This window comes from Carettochelys insculpta, chromosome 2, assembly GCF_033958435.1.
Source record: "Carettochelys insculpta isolate YL-2023 chromosome 2, ASM3395843v1, whole genome shotgun sequence".
In the NCBI taxonomy this organism is placed as follows: domain Eukaryota; kingdom Metazoa; phylum Chordata; order Testudines; family Carettochelyidae; genus Carettochelys; species Carettochelys insculpta.
Window position 1 is genome coordinate 83301080 of NC_134138.1, and position 24110 is coordinate 83325189.

The 24110-nt window shown below is 49.3% G+C and overlaps 1 protein-coding gene across 1 annotated transcript; it reads right to left on the reverse strand.

The window, feature by feature from the left end:
* Window positions 1-3578: 3578 nt before the first annotated feature.
* On the reverse strand, window positions 3579-5960 carry CATSPERD (catsper channel auxiliary subunit delta). The gene has a single exon (XM_074985812.1). The coding sequence runs from the start codon at window positions 5958-5960 to the stop codon at window positions 3579-3581; it is 2382 nt and encodes a 793-aa protein (XP_074841913.1).
* Window positions 5961-24110: the final 18150 nt, after the last annotated feature.

Sequence of the window (24110 nt, forward strand, 5' to 3'; positions counted from 1 at the left end):
CGGTATAGACTTCACTTGTATTTTTTTCTACATCTTATTTACAACAGAAGCCTGTAAACAAAGTATCTTAATGAGAAGTTGTAGGCCACTGTAAAAAGCAGTGGCATAGGGCAGCCACGCTAGCCATGCATGTGTCGGGGGCAGTTCCAGCCCATAGATGCATACAGCATTCTAATCAAAGTTGCAGTTGCGGTTTGTCAGAAGGCAGCCCCTCTTGCAGTGTTCTCTGGCAGCAGAAACGGGCACCTACCTTTGCCAGGGATGAAAGTAGCAAGTTTCGTACAGGTAATGTCGTGCCACATCCCCCGGAGGTGGGAGCGGGAGGCTCGGGGCAGGAGGTTCGGGGGGGTGTGATCCGACAGTAGTTGTAAGAAATTTAAGTGTGGGGTGGAGCGGAGCGGAGTGGGGGACGAGGCAGAATTTGGGGAGGAAGGGCTCAAGGTAGAGGTTTGTGTATGTGGGATGCAGGAGTCAGTGCTCGGGTGGGTAAAGAACGGCTGAGGACACGGGCTGCAGTGTGCATGGCGTAGGTGTCAGTTGCTGGTGAGGAGGGGCTCACCGCATGGGGCAGTGGGGGTTCAGGTGTCTGGGCTTAGACCTAGGGGTGTGGGAGACTCAGGGCAGGGGGCTGTGGAGGTTTCAAGAGTCAGGTAAGGGGCTGGGGGCGCAGGGCTGAGATGTGTGAGTGAGTGGGAGGGGGAGGAGCAAAGGCACCACTGTGGGAAGGCCATGCAGCCATGCATGTTGGATCACTGCTGCTCTTCTCACTCTGATCCTCAGGGAGTGAGGGGAAGTTGACAGCCTGCTGCATTCTTCTGCCCCTTCTCATAGCGGCTGGGAGCACAAGGAAAACACGGAAGCTGTGCGTTTTCCCCTCGCTCTCTGGTCCTCGGTGGAAGAGGGAGAAAACTTGCTTTGTGCAGCTGCATCCCCTCCGCCACACGAAAGGGTGCCAGGAGAAGGGAGGCTGTCCCCTGCACTGGCTTACTTTCACCTACAGGTTTACTATGGCAGGATCAGTCTCTTACGTTGAGTACAAATGTTCCTCTCTGGGCATCATTTCACTTCTCTAAAATCCTTGTACTAAAACCATTATCTGCAAACCTACAGGGAATGTGAAGGCGCACAGAATCTTCTGTTCCTTTCTGCGGGTTTATCATTCAGAGGCACTCGCCATGGAGTTCACCAGCACACAGAGCCCAGTTCTTTCTGCCTTTGTTCCAGGATCCCACTTTCCAGGCCCTTCACCTGCGGGTGCCCAAGCTCATGATATCTATTCAGACACAGTCCAACAAGTCACATCCCTCGCCAGCCTTATGGCATTGTGTGTCTGGTTCAAGAAGTTCTACAGCCTAGGCCCTCTTCAGACTGTGAGCTCTTAGCACATCTCAGCTTCCCTGAGCAATCTCTTGGCTAAGGACGCTCAGTAAACTAATCCCTCTGCCAGCTTCCAGCCCAATCTCCCCTTCTTCCCAGGGAGGGTTTGCAGAGCTTACTGCACGTTGCAGATTGTCTCTCAGAGATGGCTCTCACCAGCCTGTTTTCTTTCCTCTCCAGTCTGGTTTTAGACAGTCCTGACTAACCAGGTGTCCTCAGACTTTCCCTGTTTTTTTTTAAATAGCCCCAACCCCAACTGTCTCCTCAGTTGGCTAAACTTGTAAACATTTTCATGGATTCTAAGGTCAGAAGAGAATTACCTGGTCTGATCTGTATGATACAGACCATAGACTTTCCCCCAAATAATTCCTTGGCATGTCTTGATTTAAAAATTGTCAGTGATGGAGAATCCAGTTTGACCCTTGATTAATTGTTCCAGTGTTTAATTACTCACCACAAAAAATGCATGCCTTTTATTTCTGATCTGAATTTGGCTATCTTCAACTTTTGGTAGAAGCTGGGAGCTTCTGAGGACTAGCCACCTTGTGTCACCATTGCACTATTGAGTGTCCCCTGGTTCTTGGCACAACTCAATCCACTGGGATGGCAAAGCTCGACTGGCTGCTATGTATGTGGGATTTCTGCCCTTGCTTGAAATAAGGTCACGCAGTCAAACGTGAAGGGGTGTGTGGAAAGGGACACCAAATGAGTCAAGTGGATCCAAACCAAGTACATACCACAAACTATTACAGTACCATTTTTTTTTAAAAACTGATACTTTTATTTTACATTTAAATAATATCCATACAATATGCAGGTACAAAAAGCAAAAATTCTTTCCTAATAATCCCGTTAAAGCACCTAATTTAAATAAACTGTGTTGTGTCTTCACTTGCTGTATGCTAACAAATACGACAAACCACAAATGAGCCCTCAGCAAGAAACAAAAATGAACAGTTTAACTACAAAGATGTAAAGATATTTGTGTAGCTTTGCTGTATTAAAATACTTTTGCTATAATGAAGACAATATGAAATGGATAGAGAAATCGCAGTTTATTTCTTAAATGAATGTTTGTGGTTTTTGCTGTTTCTGTTACCATACCACCGTTGTGTTAGGATTAAACATCATTTCTGTCAGTAAAGTTTAAAAAAAAAAAACTGATTGAAAGCCCATTTTAAGAGGAGGGGTGAGTGAGTATCTCAGCAGTGAAAAGTAGGAATTGATTATGGCAATGGACCATAACGTTTCATGGTACATTTATTAAACAGACAATACTTTGGTTGACCACATCATCCAACAGGAAAGCATCAGTCTGTCAAATGAAAAACCTTACTTAATGAACTAACCAGGGACCACCTCCTGTAACTGTGTTCATGCTGATTAGTGTTTGCACAGGCTAGTAAACCAATTGAAGCCAAGTTCTTTCCAACCTCAGTAATGTTTTCAGAATTCCTTCAATTCTCCCACGTTGGAAAATAATTGTATTTTGTTGTTTTCATTGTGAGTTTTTTAGACCAAATACAAGTGTCAGTACTGTGCCCTCCAGGAATGAACTGGAACGAGATATAAATTAAAATTTGTTGCCAATTGTATGAGAGGAAGATGATGTACATCCTAATCACACCCAGAATGAGGAGTAAACTGGAGTCTTTGGCATTTCCAGTGACCATGGAACAAGCACCTGTCACACCCCAAGGACATCCTTCCTCTTTGCTGAGGAAAGGCTCAGCTGGATGAGAAGATCCAGCTCTTGAATAAGTTAATATAATTGACTGCATCCACAAAAGATGACACTTAAAAGCAATACATAAGCAGCAAAATAGAAAGCTGTAAGGTTTGTTCACATAAGCCAAGAGATGAGAGTACTGCATGAAAGACGAGAAAAAAGAATTAGAGAGAAACTGGTACGTTAAAATAGCTGCAAAGGAATGTCCACCCTTTAAAGATCTCGTAGGTTAGAATCAGAACAGTCTCCTCCCCCACCAACATTCATCAAGTTAGAAAACAGATATAACAGTTCCTTTAACCAATTCCTCTTTCCTTAGTAGCCATAACTTCTTTTAATCAGCTGCCTCAACCAAATTTCTCATAGCAAAAAATTATTTGCTTTCCTAAACTATAAAAATAACCTATTAAAATTCTTAATGCTACCCCCTTAATTTTCCTGATTACCATACTAAGTTTTTAAATGATTATGCTCAAAATATTTTCATCTTTGGGAATTTTTTCTTAAGCGATTGTTTATGTAAGATGTATCCCATGAAAATCACAAGCAGAATGACAGTCAGAAAAGCTGTCAGTGTTGTCCAAGCGTCTATGTATGACTTTGGGAGGGCACCAGAGACATATACACTGACAATTGCAGACAATTCACAGTAACTATAGAATTTGTCCACAACAATGGCTTTAAAGATATAAAAGCCATTATAGTATGAAAAAATAATCTTGTTCTTTTCATTTTGGTTAAGAATTTGATACTTGGCTGAGGGTGATACTAATTTAGGTCCATCGTGATTCTTACAGCTTAGATAGTTTGTTCTGTTCCACACTGTATGTGGGTCTGGAGAAGCTTGCTTCTGTATCAAGGCTGTCCAGTTCTGAGGTTGAGATACACAATTAGCTTCAGCAGCTGTCAAGAGATAATCATAATTATACATGCCGTTGACCTCAAATACAACAAAGTCAGCAGAAACGTATTCCACAAATGCATTATTTTCCCACATTTCGAGGACTGGCAGCCATGGGGTATCGTAATAAAGCAGAAGAGGACACCCCAGCTTATCATAGTCATATGGAACTTCAAGATCACTTTGGCCCATCTGTGGCATGGCAAGAAAATTTGGGTCATATAATTTGTGACCGATAGTGTAAGTGAATTTATCTTTCAGCATGCCTATGGTAAAGAGGCCTTTGCTGCACACTGTTGTGTTTTTAAAAAATGTAATGTGTTTAGTAGGTGGGCAACCTACATTGATAAGTGCAGATAAAGGATGTATATCAATGCAGCAGCTGCCTTTGTTGGGGACATCCACGGTGAGAACAGACATCCCACCAAAGAGGAAAGAATCACTGAAATGAGGGTCTGCCATGCCAGAGAAATATTGCTGCAGCAGCTGTATGTCCAAGCTATATTTGGTGTGCCCATCATAGGTGTATCCATCCTCTGTGATCTTTGCCTGGAACCCTAGCACATGGGGGTTGCTCACAGTCACCATTGGAAAGGCTCCAGTACCTGGCTTTGGCACAAATGTGGCACTAAGGTTCAGCTTCTGGTGCATGTCAATGTAATGGATCTTGTGAAACTGGCCCTTGAGGATCTCAACTGGGCAAGTTGGCAGATATGGCCAAACGTTCATGAGCAGCAACTGCATGTTGAAGGTGCATTTCTGGAAGTTATAAGCCCAGGAGCCATTGGTGGGCACAGGACTCAACATGGTTAGCATCCCTACCTCGTCAAACATCAGCACAGCATTGCACAGGCCCTTCTGGCTGCTGTTGCGCTCTCCAACGTACACCAGAGTTGTGGAGACCATGTTTAAGCTGCCATGGAAAAGCTGATGGTCCTGGGTCAGGGCTGCAATTTCAGCATTGCTGACAACCACATGGCAGAGGCCACTGGCAAGGAAAGGGTCGGGGGAGCTAGGAAGATCCTTTGTGGCCAGCACAGTCACTGGCTCTACAAGCAAGCCATTATTGCTGGAGACCAGCACGGTGTCTTTGGTCCAGAGGATGGTGAAGCCCCACAGGCGAGGATGCTGGATACCCCGGACATCAGAGCCCCCTGAGGGCTTCAGATGAAAGCCCATGGAGATGTGGTTGGATGTCTGGTTCACATTGCCTCCAAAGTATGTGAAATAGGCCTCACCTCCTTTCCCCTCCCCACCATGGTGGGTGCGAGCGATGAGCACTCCACTCTGGGAGAGGGAAGCAAAATTGTAGACACCAAGCAGCACCCCGCGCAGTTGTGGGCTCAGCTTCACAGGGGTGAACGAAGAGCCCCCATTCTCTGACTTGAAGATGTGGCTTTTGAAGGCTGAATGCCCAATCTCGTAAGCAAAAATGGTGGTACTGATGGCCTGGCAGGCTGGGTCCTGCCCTGCATAGCAGCAGTGGGTGTTTGAAAGCTCAGTGACCAAGGAATTAATCCCTTGTGCTGGGATCCACTCCTCTTTCCTGGCACCAAAGTTGTAGAGGTAGACCCTCCCATTTATGACCATCGCTAACTCATCTTTCCTCACAAAGGCAGCAGCACTGACCGAGGCATTGGGGGGCTCTAGCTCAGCAGGGATAGTCAGTGGCAGGAGGCTGGTCGTGAACCCATCTGTGCTGAGGAAAACCTTCTGCCCTAGATACAGGGCTGGACTGGAGCGTCCCCAAGGATCACCCTCATTACAAGGGTACTGGAGAAGGGAAGGTTCAGTGCGGGTGAAACTCAGGACAGTGCCTGACACCTTGTCCCAGGCTCTGAAGGATGGACCAGGGTACGCTAGCCTCTCATCGCTGCATGACAAAGAAGCAACACTTCCCCTTGCAAGCCACAGCCTGAGGTTAGCGAGTAAGACCAGCCAGGAGTGGGGCATCGAGCGTAAGGTTGTCTGAACCATCCCCTCCTACCGATGCAGACGGGAGGTGGATTCCTCAAGCTTCTCCTGGACAAGGGCTCAAAAGGGCTCCTGGCTCTTCTCAGTCTGTTGTAAAAATGTTAGACGAAAGTTCCGAGAGGCAGTTGGTGGCTGGGCTGAGCTATGGGTTGTGGGTGGCAACTGCTCTGAGTGTTTCAAATATAGTCTCTGGCATAAGTAAAAGTTGTCAGAGGCTGACAGGTTTGTGGCTGATTCCATGCTGCTGACAAAGGCCCTGACTGTTGGCTTTACCTCACTTTTGCTCCACCCTGTTTGGGCTACTGCCCTTGTTGTCAGTTGAGCCTGGTGCTAATTTTCTTAGGGCTTTGTTCTTGTCACTGGTGCTCACAACCGTAGAATCGCAGCAGCTATGGACAATGCCCACAACAACTGGTTTCTTGAGTCTCACTCCTCCCCCAGGGACGCCAACCCCTTCTGCCCCCCTAGTTAGCAGCACTACAGTAACCTCAATGGTACTTCCATAACCCCTTTGGCACTCTGCCTGGCTTGGGTCACAGCTGAAAGTGCCACATTCAGGACAAACTGCAGGAAATGTGACAGTCATCCTCAAAACGGCTTGTTTTTTTTTTTCTATCATTAAGAAATCACCAACCTGGTAACATAAGGGAATCCTGTGTCACTCCATTAGTAGAATAAGGCTGTGTCCATATGACTGTGGCAGATCCAAACAGTCCTCTAGGAACAGTCCAGCCTCTATCACTCTCCAAACAAATGGAGTTTAGTGACATAAAGTTATTAAAGTTAAAAGCGCCACATACAAGTTGTTTTCCAGTTCCAGAAAATCAACCACAACACACCACCAGCCAGTCCCCCCATTGCTGATTTTTAAGAGCAGTTTGGACAAATACTTGTTGGGGTGGTCCAGGTCGGGGTGAGCAAGCTTGTTATGTCAGGCCCCACTTTTCATCCCTGTAATTAGCAGTCCCCTTCACCCCCACCTAATGTAATACAAAGCGACAGAAATGTTGCTTATTGCTCATACGATCAAAACCCCTCTCTTGGCATGCATGAGAAAATGTGTCCAGTGTAAAAATGTTATTAATTGGTATATAGATGTGAATACACATGCATAACTACTAACCTATTTCAACATTTTTAATGAGATGGAGGAGCCTGAGACTTCAGAGCTGATGCCTCCCCCTTACAAAGTTCCCCCAAGGGGGCTTGTCCCTCTCCCCCCACACTTTGTGTGCCCCTGATCTAGATGGCGCTTGGTCCTGTGATGTGGGCAGAGGAGGTTTGGACTAGGTGACCTCTCTAGGTCTCTTCCAGTTCTAGTATTGTATAGTTCAGATCTTACCAAATACACGCTGCAGTCAATCCTTAGGTAAAATTAAGGGTTGTTTAATTGGGCGGAGGAAGGTTACTAGTGAACTATAATTTTAACTACAGTAAAATTAACATATTTTAATAGAAAACTGAACATGTATCAATTACACCTGGACACCTGCAATGGCTGTAGGCTTGGGCAGCCCTGCTGCAAAAATCAAACATAATGGCTACACCTACACTAGCCAGCTACTTCGAAGTAGCTGGCACAACGTCGAAATAGCATGCGTCGCGTCTACACGCTCCATGTGCTATTTCGACGTTCAAATCGATGTTAGACGGCGAGACGTCAAAATCGCTATTCCCATCAGAAGAACGGGCCCACACCCGCCGAGGACACCACTGCACCACAAGTGACTCCAAGGTGGTGCGGCCCTCCGGCGCCAAGTGGACCTCATGGAGCGGAGGCTCCAATTTGAGGAGCAGGAGGCTGCCTGGTGCTGGGAGGCCTGGCGGGAATTTATGGCCACCTTCAACCGGGTGGCCAACACCTTTGCGGAGCTGGTGGCCCATCTGCCTCCCCCGATGTCCGGCCTGCTGCCCTCCCCACTGCCCCACCTGCTGACGTCCCGCCTGCTGCCCCACCCACTAGCTCCTCAGAGCAGGAGCCACCCAGGGCCGAGGACCCACCTGGGCCATACCTCCCCATGCTCCCGGCCCCCAGCTGGCCTTGCCGGGGACCCCGGCTGAGAGGGGGACTGGCCAGCCGAATGCAGCATGGCTCGCGCCCTTCCACCCCCACCCCAGAATGATGGGCCGATGTGTGGCATGCCCACGTCTCCCCCCCGTACATAGTTGTCCCCACCCTGTATATAGTTATTTATAGTTGATCCCCCCGTAATAGTTTATTAGAGATATCCCCAATTGTATATAGTTATTATTTTCATTGAATCTGTTTTATATTTGCTAATATTATTTGCCAAAAAGAGGTGACATTTTTATTCTTGTAAATAATGATAGTTTTATTTTTCCAAAAACCTGTGTCCTGTGTGCTTTTGGTGAGGGTGAGGTGTGGGTGCTGGGGCAGGGTGCACGGATGGCTGGGAGGTCGGTCACTGGGCCCCCTGGTCAAAGTACTCCCTTAGGGCCTCCTGGACCCGGAGCCCGTCCTGGTGGGCCTGGCAGCTCAGGGCGGTGGCTGTCTGGGGGTAGGCTGTTGCAGCCTCCTGTGCCCAGCCCTGCACGAAGACCTCTTCCTTGCTTTCCACAAGGTTGTGGAGTGTGCAGCAGGCCCCCACAACCTGGGGGGATATTTGGGAGGCCCAGGTCTAGGCGTGCCAGGAGGCAATGCCAGCGGCCTTTCAGGTGCCTGAAGGCTCGCTCGACCACTTGTCGGGCATGGTTGAATCGGGCATTGTAGCGCTCCTGGCTATCAGAGAGATGGCCTGTATAGGGCTGCATAAGCCAGGGCTGGAGGGGGTATGCCGCATCCACCACAAGGCAGAGGGGTATGGTGGTGGTATCCCCCAGAGGGATCTCCCTCTGGGGGATGTAGGTCCCTCCTGCAGTCGGTGGCATAGTCCTGAATTCCAGAAAATGCCGGCATCGTGAGTAGAGCCGGGCCAGCCCACGTAGATGTCCTGGAAGTGGCCATGGCTGTCGACCATGGCCTGCAGGACCACAGAGCGGTAGTCCTTCCTGTTGATGTAGCGGCCATCACTGTGGTCTGGGGCATGGATGGGGATGTGGGTCCCATCAAGGGCTCCAAAGCAGTTGGGGAATCCCATGGCAGCGAATCCCTTGACGGCCGCGTCCAGGTCCCCAGCTTGGACGACCCTCTTCAGCAGCAGGGCATTGAGTGCACGCACCACCTGTGGGGAGGGAACATGGGTGCCTGTGAGGGTTTGCAGAGTGTGACCCCCTCACCCAGGACCCCCTCCTCAGGACCCACTCCCCAGGCCCCCCTCCTCAGTCCCCCTCACCCAGGACCCCCTCCTCAGGCTCCCTCCCCAGGCCCCCCTTCACCCAGGCCCCCCTCCCCAGCACAGGGTTCAGACCCAGGCCTCCTTACCTCCATGAGGACAGCCCCAGCTGTGGTCTTTCCCACTCCAAACTGCTGGCCCATGGAGCGGTAGCTGTCTGGAGTGGCCAGCTTCCAGACAGCTATTGTGACCCTCTTCTTGATGGGGAGGGCGCGCCGCATCCGGGTGTGATGGTGCCTGAGTGCGGGAGTGAGCCACTGGCAGAGCTCCATGAAGGTCTGCCGGCTCATGTGGAAGTTCCACAGCCGCTGGTCATCATTCCATTCCCCCATAACCAGGTGCTCCCACCACTCAGTGCTGGAGGGGTAGCTCCAGAGTTGGTGGGGCACCCGGTGGGTGAGGGTGAGGAGGGCCCGATGGTCGGGGACGTCTCCTGGTGCTCCTGGGGAGGGCTCCCATTCCAGAAGCTGCTGGGTGGCTGCCCAGGCAGCATCTAGAAGAGTGCCTGCTCCATGGGAGGCAGCTTGTAAGGCTTCCAGCTGCTGCTGGATGTCCATGTCTGCTGGCTCGAGGGCTGCGAGACTTGTATCACCAAAGCAGGGCTGCTCGTGCAGTGCAGTCTGAGTGTGTCTGGGAGGGGCCCTTTAAAGGAGTGGCATGTAGCTGCCTCAGAAGGGCTAGTGTGCTCTGTGACCTGGTCCGTGGGCTTTCCTGGCCCCTTATTTCGAAAGAGGGGGCTTTTGCTTTCCCTATCCTGGCCTTGATATCCTTACCTGTTCCTCCATCTATGCCCAGAATACCCCCCAAATCAGTGAACTTCTCTACATCTTCCGAGTCATTGCCTCCCTGTGTGATGGTAGTGTTCTTGGACTGGCTGATCCTCACTGTCTTGGTCTTTCCCTTGTCAATGCTCAGTCCAGTCACTGAGGCAGTTTTGTCTAGTATTGTGACCTTTTCTTCCATGCTTTCATGTTGGTGTGAAAGGAAGGTGACATCATCAGCAAAATCAATGTCCTCTAGCTCTTTGAAAAGTGTCCATTGAATGCCTCATTGATAGCCATCTACTGTCCTGTTCATAATTCAGTCCACTGTGATTAAGAACAGGAAAGGTGACAATAGGCACCCTTGTTGAACTCCTGACAGTATGCTGAAGGATTCCGTCAAGACACCATTGTGAACAACTTGGCATGTTGTGCTTTAATACGTTGAACAAATCAAGTTAATAATTTTGAATGGCATGACACAGAGTTGCAGCAGTTTCCACAGTGTCTCTCTATCAATGCTGTCAAAGGTTTTTTCAAAGTTTACAAAGGTTATGTACAAGGGGGAGTTCCACTCGAGAGACTGTTCTGTGATCACTCTGAGAGTTGCTATTTGGTTGGTACAGGATGTCTTGCTTCAGAAGCTGGACTGTTCTCCCCTGAGCTGTCCACCAATTTTTGTCTTCTCCAAGAGAATCCTATTGAACACTTTACCTGGAATAGACAGTAACGTGATGCCCTTTCAGTTCGTGCATTCCTTCAGGTTGCCTTTCTTTGGAAGCTTGATAAGGAAGCCATGTTTCCAGTCTTGTGGGATCTCTTCAGTGTCCCAGGGTTTCCCAAATAGATTATATGTCATGTTGATTGATGTCTCACTACCTGCCTTGATTGCTTCTGCGGGATGTTTTCTGGACTAGGTGCTTTTCCACTTTCAGATGGGCAACGGCGTTTCCAATTTCTTCTTTTGTAAGTCTGCTGCTGTTAATTTGTAGTGGTATATTTGCAGGTGGTAACTTGGGAGGTTTAATGTGGGCAGGGCAGTTCAGTAACACTTCAAAGTGTTCCTTTCATTTACTGAGCTGCTCACTTGGATTTATTAGCACATACCCCTCCTTATTTGTACTGGCTGATGCACTGTATGGTGTGACCCAGCTAGTTTCCATGTGATGTTACAGAGCTCTTTCAAGTTTCTCTGTCCTGCAGCTTGTTGAGCTTGTTGTGAAAGATTTTCCACAAGGTTTTCTTGTCCTGTTTTACAATGTGTTTAACTTCTTTGTTGGCTTCTGAATACAGTCTCTGAGCTTCCACATTGGCTGCTCTTGTTTTGCTGTTGACTGCTGCTTTTCTGTCCTTTCGTTCCTTCATTTTTCTCAGAGTTTCTGCTGTGATTCATTCTTTGTGATGCCTTGTCCTTGTTCGCATTGTTTTATTGCAGGTTTCTTTCCAGGCTGGTTTGGTGTGTTCCCAACTTTGTTCCACAGTAGCATCTTTTGGAATGAGGTTTGCCAGAAGTGCATATCTGTTGGACAGATCCACTTGGAAACCACCTCTTCCTTAAATCCTTCAGCTGCTCCATGTGGAATCTCAGTCCCAGCTTGTTCACATTTGTGGTGTACCTCTTGAGCTTGAATTTGAGTTTTACCGTGACCAAATGGTGGTCTCAGCCTACGTCTGCTCCTCTTCTAGTGTGGATATTCTGCATGGATCTTCTGAAAGACCTGCTGATACCGATGTGATCTATCTGTTTTTTGGACTGGTGCTCCGGTGAAACCCAAGTGACCTTATGGATTATTTTGTGTGCAAAAACACCACCAATCCATTGAAGGAACAAAAGTTATTGAAGCGCTCTCCATTTTCATTCATGTTGCTTAGGTCTGTTCTCTGTCTGCATTTATGCTTCCAGTTTTCACACTGAAGTCAACCATCAAAATCAACATATCTTTCTTTGCTTTCTGGTTCACCACACTTTGTAGTTTCTTACAGAAGTCTGCTTTACGTTCCTCAGCTGCTTCATTGGTTGGTACATTGTTAGATGGCTCTTTTTAACAGTAACAGTGTTATAGGAAAGTCTATCAGCATCTTTTGGCTTTTTAATGAAAACTGGCCCACTCCCAACCTCCAAACCAAACTTGTCACAAGTAACCGTTAACTTAATTTTCTACTTTTGGCTAGGGTGCTGAATTTTTTTTTATTGAAATATTGAATTTAGATTCAGACCGGTTAGCAAGCATTTTTGTCAAACAAAGTTGTTAAACGACAGTCTCAAGTGATTTTGATAACGGTATTTACAATGTCACCAAGACTCTGGCAAAAGGAAATACTAAAGGAAGAACCAGTCCATTTTGCATCCTGTGCAAAGCATAAGCTTGAAAAAACGCAAAGAGAAATAGTCTGCAATGATAAAAACAGCTCTGATTTGATAACACTGTTCTCTTGCTAATAACATGTTCATGCTCAAAGCTGGTCAAAGGCAGTACTGTAAACTGCTTTCATGCTTGGCTCACTCCAGGCCAGCTGTGGAACTCCAAAATCCACGTCTTTGGGAGCCGACCGCCACAAAGCAGAAGGAAATCCTCAGGTCAGGTCATGCCATGTGGCACCGCCTCCTGCCTCCCAGGGCTGGGCAACTCGTGGGGCTGTGCCTGCTCCTCCAGCCCCATGCAGTGAGTGGGGAATGGGGGGACACAGTGGGAGGCAGTGAGGGGATCAGTGAAATGGGGGGTTATAGGGACAGAGAGGGGCAGGGAGGGGAGATGAGAAGAGGACTGTAGGGTGATTGAGGGAGTATAGGGGAAGAGGAGGGCAGTGGGGGGCGCAGAGGCAGAGGAACAAGAGGATGACAGTGGGGGGGCAGGGGAGGCAGCAGGCAGGGAACAGGGGGACACGGGGGGATGGGTGGGGAGGGAGGGAGACATTGGGAGGGAAAGCAGAGCAGGGGTCAGAGTGTGGTTCTGCTTTCCAAGTTAGCACTTGTCATGCACTGCCCAGGCGGGCTGGAAATGTGAGTCACTCAGCAGGCAGCCATCTGGATTGAAGCTAATGAGCAGCCCTTCCCCACCTTGTGAGGGATGGGGTCCTGCTCACGGGGGCAGGGCTGCTGTTTAGTGCTAGAGGAGGGAGTCTAGGACTGGGCTCCACTTGAAAAGGACAGAGGGGGACTCCCTGCCCACACCTTGCTCTGCAGGAGCCCCAGGGTGTGTGGACTGTGCAGGGGCGCTAGCCATGCAGGAAGGGCACCGAGCATCTGCATCCTTGGGCTGCTCAATGCTTGGGGGGGGCAGGGTGGTGAGCCAGGGCTAACCTCCGCTTTGCAGGCAGAAGGAGATCTTAATGCACTGTAGATGAAATGTGAGGATGTGAGTTCCTGCTTTTCAGCTGACAGCAGCTGCTCTTATGCCGTCTACTAGCCTTCCATTATAGCTACAGAAAAAGGCTGTATTTTTACAACAGTACCTGAATTAAAAATGTTTCCATTGATGATAACTGAACTTTCACAAAGTCAAAGAAGAAAAATGCTGCTTGAGAAGTTATTAGAGCTGGAAGAAGGTTTACTTCGTATATTTTAACATGTGATGTGGACAATTTGTGTTTTTACTGATATTAAAACTTTAACTTTTGCCTCTACGTCTACAGTTATTAAAGAAATGTTGTCTGACCCCTCCTTTGTCTGATACCCTCAATTTCCTGGAACTGTGAAAATTAAAATCAAAGTTGAAATGAAATTTTAACCTCATAATTTTGCACAACTGCAAAAATTTAAATGGTTAAAAATTAAAAAACATGTTTATGAATAAAAATTGGTATCAGTTGAAGTTATAAAAAAATCAAATTCTGCCAAGCTGATAGAAACAACAAAAATAGCTTGAATCTGTATGGACACATTGTTCAATACAAAGGATTCTTACTTTTTATTTTATTTTTGTTTTTTTTTCTGGGACCCCTTTTGGAAAACATTTCAGGCTATGGTGACCTTCCTCCATCCCATCCCACCTCTACTACTACACTGCCCTCAGAGCTGGGTGCATGGCAAGCAGCTGCTACTTCTACAGTTCCCTTCTTCTTGGTGGTCACCCAATAGCAAGTAGGACATCTTCATGTCACCCTCATAGAATCACAGGGCTGGAAGGGACCTCAGGAGATCATCTAGTCCAGCCCCCTGTTTCAAGCAGGATCAACCCCCCACTAAGTCATCCCAGCCAGGACTTTGTCAAGCTGGGACTTAAAAACCTTGAGGGATGGAGAATCCACCACCTCTCTAGGCAACACATTCCAATGCTTCACCACCCTCCTGTATCATTTTTCCTAGTATCTAACCTACACTTCTCCCTCTTCAACTTCAGTCCAGTAGTCCTTGTTCTGCCATCTGACACCACTGAGAAACTGTTCTCACCCTCCTCTTTACAGCTGCCCTTCAGGAAGTTGAAGGCTGCTATTAAATCACCCCTAAGTCTTCCCTTCTGTAAACTAAACAAGCCCAAATTCCTCAGCCTATCATCATAGGTCTTGTGCTCCGGCCCCTTAATCATTTTTGTTGCCCTCCACTGAACCTGCTCCAGCACATCCACATCCTTTTTATACTGGGGGGCCCAAAACTAAACACAATATTCCAGATGTGGCCTCACCAGTGCCGAATGGAGGGGAACAACTATTTCTCTAGACCTGCTCGAAATGCTCCTCCTAATGCACCGTAGTATGCCGTTAGCCTTCTTGGCTACAAGGGCACACTGTTTACTCATATCCAGCCTTTAATCCACCATAACCCCTAGGTCTCTTTCTGCTGTACTGCTGCTGAGCCAGTCAGTCCCCAGCCTATAACAACGCTTGGGATTTTCCCCCCACAAGGTGTAGCACTCTACACTTCTCCTTGTTGAACTGCAAAAGATTTCTTTTGGCCCAGTCTTCCAATTTATCCAGGTCACTCTGGATTCTCTCTCTACCCTCCAATGTATGTACCTCTCCCCCCTAGTTTTGTGTCATCTGCAGACTTGCTGAGGGTGCAACCCAGTCCCTCATCCAGGTCATTAATAAAGATGTTGCACAACACCGGCCGCAGAACCAAGCCTTATGGCACTCCACTTTAAACTGACTGCCATCCAGATATAGAGCCATTGACCACTACTCATTGGGCCCGACCATCCATCCAGCTTTCTACCCATCTTATAGTCCAAGGATCCAATCCATATTTCCTTAACTTATTGGCAAGAATGTTGTGGGAGACTGTGTCAAAAGCTTCGCTGAAGTCAAGGTATATCACATCCACTGACTTCCCCATGTTCACAGAGCCTGTTACCTCATCATAGAAGCTAATCGGATTGGTCAGACAGGACTTGCCTCTGGTGAATCCATGTTGGTTACTTTTGATCACTTTCCCCTCTTCCAAGTGCTCCAAAATGGATTCCTTGAGGATTCGCTCCATTATTTTCCCAGGGATTGAGGTAAGACTGACCAGTCTATAGTTCACTGGATTGTCCTTCTTTAAAGATGGAAACTATGTTTGCCTTTTTCCAGTCAGTAATTTATTTACCCCAGCTCCCTAAATGGCCCCCTCAAGGACTGAGCTCACAAGTCTGGGTTTCGATCAAACCACTGAGCTTCACACAGTCCTGCTTATCTGTGAATCTTTTGATGGCTGAGCAGCCTGATTCTGAAGCCACAGATCTTATCACAGAAGAGGCAGGTGTTAGCAGCTGTTGGAGCGGTGCAGGACAGTTGTTGATGCTCTTTTCTTCTTCTCTGCCTCGCTTCATCTGCACTGCAGCAGGACCTCTTAGACTGAACACCCCCTTACAAATTACCGTTCTCCACTGGGGATGGTCTTGGGCAAGGTTCCCCCAAGTTTTGACACCAAAGCTGCACTTTTTCATGTGTGCCCTCAGCATGTCCCTATATCTCTTCCACTGGCCCCCAACACTTCTCTGTCCTTCCTCCAACTTGGAAAACAGAATCTGTTTTGGGAGGTGCTGATCAGACATCTGAACAAGGTGACCAGTCCATCAAGTTGTTGACATGATAATGGCTACGATGCTGGTCATGTTCGACTCTGCCAGGACACTAGAGTTTGTACAGGTATCTTCCCAAAAGATAATTAGAATTCCCCTGAGGCAACGTTGATTATATTGTTCAAGTACCTTCAAATGATGCTCGTATGCTGTCCAGATTTCACATACGTATAGTAGTGTTGGCACAACCACAAGGAGCTTTACAATTCCAATAGTCTTTTGACCCTCTTTTGGGTCAGGTCCCCAATTTGAGAGCCATTGCTCTACATGTTCATTCATCGCTGCTTGCCTTTACCCTGTCTTAAAAATACAATAGAAAAAAGAAGATAGAGTTTATGCTAGTCAAATCATAACTGTAATAAGTATGATAATACCAGACTACTGTTGGGAACATTCAAAACATGCTTCCTGAATCAAAACCAACTTGTGACAGTTGTTGTAATACACAATTATAATTTTCTCCTGCTGGCTTTTCTGCATATGGGTCATTACATCAGTGACTCTACTGTAGGTTAATTAGTGGAAGAACCATGCAAAGCTCAAGCATTGATCTATACATGGGCACTGACTTCACAAGGCATATTACTTGGTCTCAGTCACTTGTCAACATGAATTAGTACAACATAAGCCCTCCTTCGTGGCCATGAAAGTTTTGTCTACTCTGTCCAAGGCCTCTAGAACTCTTTTAATGTTCTGAGCAGGACTGCTGCTTTACTATTTTTGCACTCTGAACATAGGTGCCGATTCTGTGCTGGAGCACCCATGGAAAGAAATAGATGCGTGTCTGCTGGTGGGAGACCTTGGGGGAGGGTGCATATAGGGGTGTGAAAAGGCAGACCAATGCTTAATGGAAAGAGGTGAAGTGGGGGCATGGTCTCAGGATGGAATATGTGCATTGTCTTGGGATGGAACACTCACCGAGAAAAATATAAGTCAAAGTCTGATTAAAAAGTGTCTATACACGCTTTTTTTCGAAAGAAGGTGCTCTTCCTGATCCAGGAGTGGAAGAGGGCTTCTGGAAGAAAAGCTACATTCTTTTGAGATCAGATTGAAGGAGTGTGTGTAGATACTCCACATGTTCTTTCAAAAAAGGGCCAGGTTTTCCGAAAGAACTTGCTAGTTTGGACGCAGACACTGAGTTGTGTAGCATAAGAGTGCCTAAGATATCCAGTAGGTGAAGCCTACAGTGATCTGATGAGAAACCAAGCTATGAAGAGATAGTAAACGGACTCCAGAAAGAAAGACGCACACACGCATCATGGGTTGAGAAACCGAAGACGAGGGTGTCTCAAGGTCATGAATTAATCCCTTACAATGGTCCCAAGAAAGCATCACAGCAGTGAGCCGTGAATCCTATGATACTCATATAACTTTTAATTGCTAAGCACTCATAAAGGGCAGTGGTTTTCAACCAGTCTGCCATAGCACACTGGTGTGCTATGAAACTGTACAAGCGTGCTGAGGAATATTGTCAATTTCCCTTGATGTGGCTCTTTTCAGAGCCTGTAGGGGGGAGGGGGGGATTGATGACCATGTGCCAGCTGGGTGTCCAGCAGCAAGGCTGCCCAAGCCCTAGCTGGTGTGGGATTTGTCAGTTTTCTCCTCCACCCTGCTCTGTGGCTCTTTGCAGAGGCACCATGAGGGAAAATGCCAACCCTGTAGGGCCCCGTTCACGATGGGAGGCAGACGGAATGCTGCTTCCCAGCCTGAATGAGCTGGAGGGGAGGCTGCCCCCACTCCCTGTTGTGACAAGGGGGAAAGAGGGAGGGCAGGAGCCAGTTGGACATGGGATAGGTTTAAATGCCACGTCCTGGCTCCAATGGGCTGGCAGGGAGGGGGGCTGCTTTCAGTACTTTCTCATTTACTCAACGTCCCGAGTGTGGCATTGAGCAGATTTTGAAAATATCTGAGCTCACTGGCTAAGAAGGTGTATTCTGTGGTGGATTTAAATATTAATGACTTTGATCCTTGTTTAGCTTGTTGCATGAACTACTGTGGCACAAATCTCTCTAGTAAGACTCTAACCATAGCAAATGTAAGGAAATGTGACATTTCTGAGCAATCGATTCAACTGAAAAAAAGTAGGTGCGCCATGGAAATGTTTGTCTCATTGAAATGTGCCATGTTACTGAAATAGTTAGGACCCACTGATGGAGAGCATGTCTACACTACAGAGTTATGCTGGAATAGTTTATTCTGAAGTTGTTGTTGTGACATAAGCCATTCTAGAATAATGCATCCATACTACAGGGAAGCCCTGGAATACGGAAGAACTTATTTTGGAGCAGCACATCCACACGCAATAGAGTCTATTTTGGATTAGAGTCCCCAAAAGCACTCCAGGGAGGACGCCAGGGTGGGTGCTTCCCAGGGCGGCTTGCTCAGCAAAGCTGCTCTTAACAGCCATCTCACAAGTCACTCGACCACTGCCTTCCCTCTACCGGGACCTTAAGGGGACACACTGGACACCTGCAGCCTTGTGCTCTGGTTGCCATTGCAGGCACCACAGCACTCTCTGCATTGAGCAGGAGCATCTGCAGATGACTGCCAGGCTCACAAGCTTCATGCTGCATCTCATGGCATGCTTCCTCCAAGCCTCCTACATGTTGCTCCAGAAGGATGATGATGAGGATCAGCCAGACCCCCTCAGCCAGGTCCTGGCACTCCTGCTGTTGCATGGTACCCTCAGTTCTCACACACCATCGCACCAGTACTGACAGGTGAGACTATGTTGTCCTGCAGAGATGGTTATTTTGAATTAATTCAAAATAACCCCTCTAATGTTAGACCAGTATAGAGTGTTCTATGGTATCCCATTTAGATGCAGTCCAGTGCCAGACAAATTCAGATTTCTCATACCAAAGGCTCTATTTGGTATATTTAGCATTGGTTAGAATAGGGAGAAAAAGTCACGCAAATATGCGTGAACAAATTATCTGTGGCTGTAACATGACATGGTTTCAGTGGACTTAGGCCAACAGAGCATTCAACCTGTGATAACTAGTGTAGGGTGCGAGAAGATTTTGTAACGGTGTCATGAGAGCAGTCCGATCCCTCTGCGAACCCTCAGAGGAATCCTATGACAACACCTGCAAAACAAAGCACGCTTGCCAACACTTCAAAGCTATGCTGGCAGTAGGCCACCAGAGATAGTGATAAGGAATGCGTAGGCAATTTTAGGCAATCTTATGTTAATGAGTTGAGCTTTATCAGCTAGTGTTAGGAGGCCTGTTACAGAGTCTCTCCCCAAGCGAAGCTCTGACACGTCGGGTTTTCCCCCACTGGTGACTGCAGCATCTCCGGGGCTCCTGTCGCGGGTGACAAGCGCTTTCAATAAACCAAATATAGCACTCACCTTCTGGGTGCAGCCTCATTTCTGGGGAACCCGAGCCTGGTTGGCTACAATTGGCGCAGCGAGCAGGGTTCTCCAGGTACGATGCCTTTCTGGTTGAAAGTGGGGGAGGCAGGGAAGCCAGCGCTGGCCCTGCAGCGCATACCAGGATGGCCCTCGACGGAGTGATGGGGGCCAGTAGCGCGGATGGTGGCCTGTTGGGCAGCCCCGGAAGACTGGCCGGAGTTGCAGGAGGCGGCAGGCGTGATGCCGGTACAGGTAGAAGGGGCGTTGTGTCGGCTGCGGCTGAGCTGCTGGCCAGGGATGGAAAAAAGGGCGGTGGGAGAGGTAGCATGGCTTTTCCTAACTGCCCTCTGGGTCCTGGATGATGAGCTTCGCTGCCTGCAGAAGGCGCTGGCGGGGAAGGAGCAGGAATGTCGCAATTTGGTGGATGAGCGGGCAATAGTGCAGGAGGTGGTTACCTCGCAGTCCGAAAGGACTCAAGAGTTAACCCATCATTGTGAGGTGTTGGCGGTGAGAGCGGCAAATCGGTGGTGCGTGAAATTAGGGAAAGAACCGGTGTCGATGGCCCAAGTGCGTGCAGTCCTTGCGCTAGCCACTTGGGACCCTGAGACCTCGGATGGTAACATTTGGAGCTCTTCCTCGTCTGAGGAGGAGGACGAGGTGAACGGGGAGGCTGTGCAAATTGACCTGAGACAGGCGCGTCCCATTCGGGAGCTGAGGGCAGAAGGAGGTTGCTGCAATGAGGTCTGGCGAACGTTTAAGACAAGTGAGTTGCAGGAGATGGTGAAGAGTTTTAGGCAGAAGCCAGGGGAAGGCCTGTTGGCCTGGCTAGTGCGTGTGTGGGACAATGCGGGCAACACTGTGTTGCTGCTGCTTGCAGAACTCCACCAGATGGGCATGTTGTCCCAGGATTCACAGGTCAGACAGGCACTGAAGACTATGCAAGGTATAACTGATGCACAGGGAAACACCATGGTAGTGCTGTCCTTGTACTGCTGGTTGACTGCGGCGGTGGACCGGGTCTACCCCTCCCCGGAGGAACTGGAAGCACTGGTGAAGCCCTTGCGTACGATTCCAGAAGGGGTGGGTGTGCTGGGGCAGCTGGGCTTGGCGTGGGCTGTGGCTTTCATCAACACGGGACCAGACGATATAGGGGTCCATAATCCATCAAGGCCACTCTGTTACGCCTTGCCCCCCTCAAGCTGAAGGCCTCCCTTATGGCCATGGTCATGGCAGTGGGCGGGAATGTAGGTGACTTGGTTGGAACGTTGATGCAACTAGAAACGGTCATAGGCGCGAAAGCAGTCCGTGCCACAAAAGGAAAAGGTGGTCGGGCGGGAGCCCCTGGACAGGAGAAAGGGCACGCTCAGGTGACCCAGAGAACCATGTGGACAGACTTGCTGAAGGCAGGAGTCCCCCGTGAAGAGATCAATCGTTTGCCAACACCAGACTTGTACAAACGTTGGTTACAACTGCCGCCTACTCAGCGGAGTGAGGATGTGAGTGTCTCCAAGAGGGTGGGCGAGACCTAGGCACCACAAAAAGGTACAGGATCTGGGGGGAGGACAGAGCCCAGTGCCCCCGTCAACTGGACCCTTCCCCCTAGGAGGTGACGGGGAGGCGGGTCCCCTGTGGTATGGGCTGTGGCTGTGCAACAGGTAGCAGGGGACCGGCGCCCATTTGTCCCGTTAACCATCAAGTGGCCCCGGGGAGGGGAGCAGCATGTGTTAGCTCTGTTAGACACTGGAGCCAAGGCGACCATTCTGCATTCTACCCAGACCGCGGGTCACGCGATGGTCGTGCAGGGCCTCGGAGGAGTAGAGACCACTGCTTATTCGGTGGAGGTCACCCTAATGCTGGGGAAAGCCCCTCCCTTTTGGGCGACTGTGCTGGCTGCACCTTTGGGTGAATACATCATTGGAATGGATGCTTTGCGTGGCTGGTGTGTGGATACGAAGTATGGGCTGTTTGCCTTTGGGCACCCCTGATACATTCAGGCAATCAGAACTGTGGAGCCCCTACTGTGGGGACATCCCAAATGGGACCCTGTGCGCCTGCCCCTCCCCCAGACCCTGGTGTCAGTCAAGCAGCACCGCATTCCTGGTGGAGAGCACGAGATCAGTAACACTATTGCTGCATTGCTACCAGCAGAAATTATTCGCCCCACGCTGAGTGCCTTCAACAGCCCCATCTGGCCAGTGAAGAAGCCGTATGGATCGTGTCGCATAACAGTGAACTATCGGGAATTCAATAAGGTAACCCTGGAGCTTACGGCTGTAGTTCCAGACATGGTTACCATCCTGGAGCACATCACCGTGGCGGCTTTGCTGTGGCATGCAGTCATAGACCTGGCCAATGTGTTTTTCTCTATTAACATTCATCCCGAGAGTCAAGAGCAGTTTGCCTTCACGTGGCTAACAAAGCAGTACACATTTACCATGTTACCACAGGTCTTTAAGCACTCCCCAACGATCTGCCATCAGCTAGTGCAGGCTGATCTGGAGTGTCTGGACCTCCCTGACCAGACGGCCTGCTACCACTACATCGATGATGTTGTGATCTCGGGACCAGAGGAACCAACCGTTCAAGTCGCCCTAGACACCGTTGTAACAGGTTTGCAGGAACGGGGGTGGGCTATTAACCCCAACAAAGTGTAGGGGCCAGTCACTAGTGTGGCCTACTTGGGTGTACTGGGGATGGGTACGGAAAAATGCATTCCACCGAAAGCGCGGCATACCATCCAGATGTTCCCCACACCCTCGTCTAAACAGCAGTTGCAAACCTTTCCGGGCCTTCTCGGTTTCTGGCGTGCTTTTATTCCTCACTTTGCTTTTCTTTTGCCTCCTTTACAGGAGCTTGTGCGCAAGGCCACCCAGTGGAACTGGACAGACAAGCAAGAATGAGCTTTCAACCTTTGCAAAGAGGCGGTGGTGGCACACGCCCGCCTCACTGCATCGCTGCAAGGCCAACCGTTTGAACTGGAGGTAACAACCGTCAGCGACATGGCATTCTGGGGTCTGTGGCAGCAGGTAGGAACCCAGCAAAAAGAACCTATCGGCTTCTGGTCATGAACCCTCCGCGGAGCCAAAAGCAGGTACGCACCCCTGGAAAAGCAGATCCTAGCAGTGGTGTGGGCTTTGCAGAACACTGAGCGGGTCATGGGTGTTGCCCCTGTTACTGTATGGACCCCAATCCCCTTAATGGGGTGGGTCACAGATACCTCTGAGCATGCACATACAGGAGTGGCCCAAGCAGCTACCCACTTCAAGTGGAAACACTACTTACAGCAGCGCATGCACTTGGGAGCCCGCACACTCACTGTTCCACATGCCCTTCTCCTGGGAACCATTACTTTTCAGCATGATCCCCAGCTAGCGGATGAGCTACCCGCCGTCGACGCACCAGTAGCCCTCTTGCCAGTGGCGGAGGCACCTCCGTTGGATACTGTGCCTGAGGAAAGGAGAGAAAGCATCTGGGTAACCAATGGGTCTGCTACGTACACCTCAACGGGACAGAAACAGTGGCGAGCACTTGCATATGCCCCCTACAGGGATGAAATCGCCTTTGCCTGGGGAAGAGGTAATTCAAGCCAATGGGCAGAGTTGTGGGCAGCGAAGCTGGCGGTGGAAGCTGGGCAAGCGGAGACCTTTATCTATACTGACAGCTGGGTAGTCTACAAGGGTCTGTGCACCTGGGTAACAACGTGGGAAGCCAAGGAATGGAAGATAGTGGATCGCCCCCTCTGGGGCGCCGACTTATGGCAACAACTCTTAGCTTTTGCTCGGCAGCAGCCCCTGCTGGTGCGGCACGTTGACGCCCATACCAAACAAACGACTTGGGAGACGCAACTCAACGCAGCCATGGATCAGATGGCAGAACATACGATCACAGAACGCGCCATGGCCTTACATGTGGAATCAGGGCACCGAGACGCCCACGCAGCCCACCAATACAGCCTGACCAAAGGTGAGAACCTCCCCCTGGTAGCGTATCGGGCAGCCTGACTGAAATGCACCGTCTGCACCAAACTGGCCCCCGTAGTGCTAGCACTAGCCACAGGAAGCGTATGCCATGGGCACTTGCCCTGTAGTGAGTGGCAAATCGATTACATCGGACCGCTACCTCCATCGCGCTCATGGCTGTATGCGCTAACTGCCGTGGATACCTATACTGGCCTGCTGTTTGTACATCCCTGCAAGCATGCAAACACTGCTGCTACGATTACAGCACTCACCCAACTCAGCGAACGGTATGACGTCCCCCTGGTGCTTCAGAGTGATCAGGGCACACACTTCACAGCCCAACATGTTTGTGACTCGGCGGCCAACCTACGGGTAACCTGGACGTTCCAAATGCCATATACCCCCACCGTGAATGGGTTGATTGAGCGGATGAATGGACTCCTGAAAGAGCAAATCTGCAAACTGACACCCACGAACACCCTGAAAGGGTGGAGGGAGTTGGTGCATTGTGCTGTTTTCCTTAACAACCGGGCTGTTGGACCCACTACTCCCTATGAGCGCCTGCGCCTTACTCCTGAGCGAGAAGTTGTCTTATGTGTCAGGCAGGCCTCGCTCCCGGGCCAGGTGCAAGTGGAAGGACACCAAGTGGTGCTCCTTGCTGGGAATCCAGAAACTGTAGCACCCCTAACCACTGCCGAACCCTGGGCGGGAGCGGACGTACTTGAATGTACCCCCAAGATCCTCTTTGCTGTTAATACC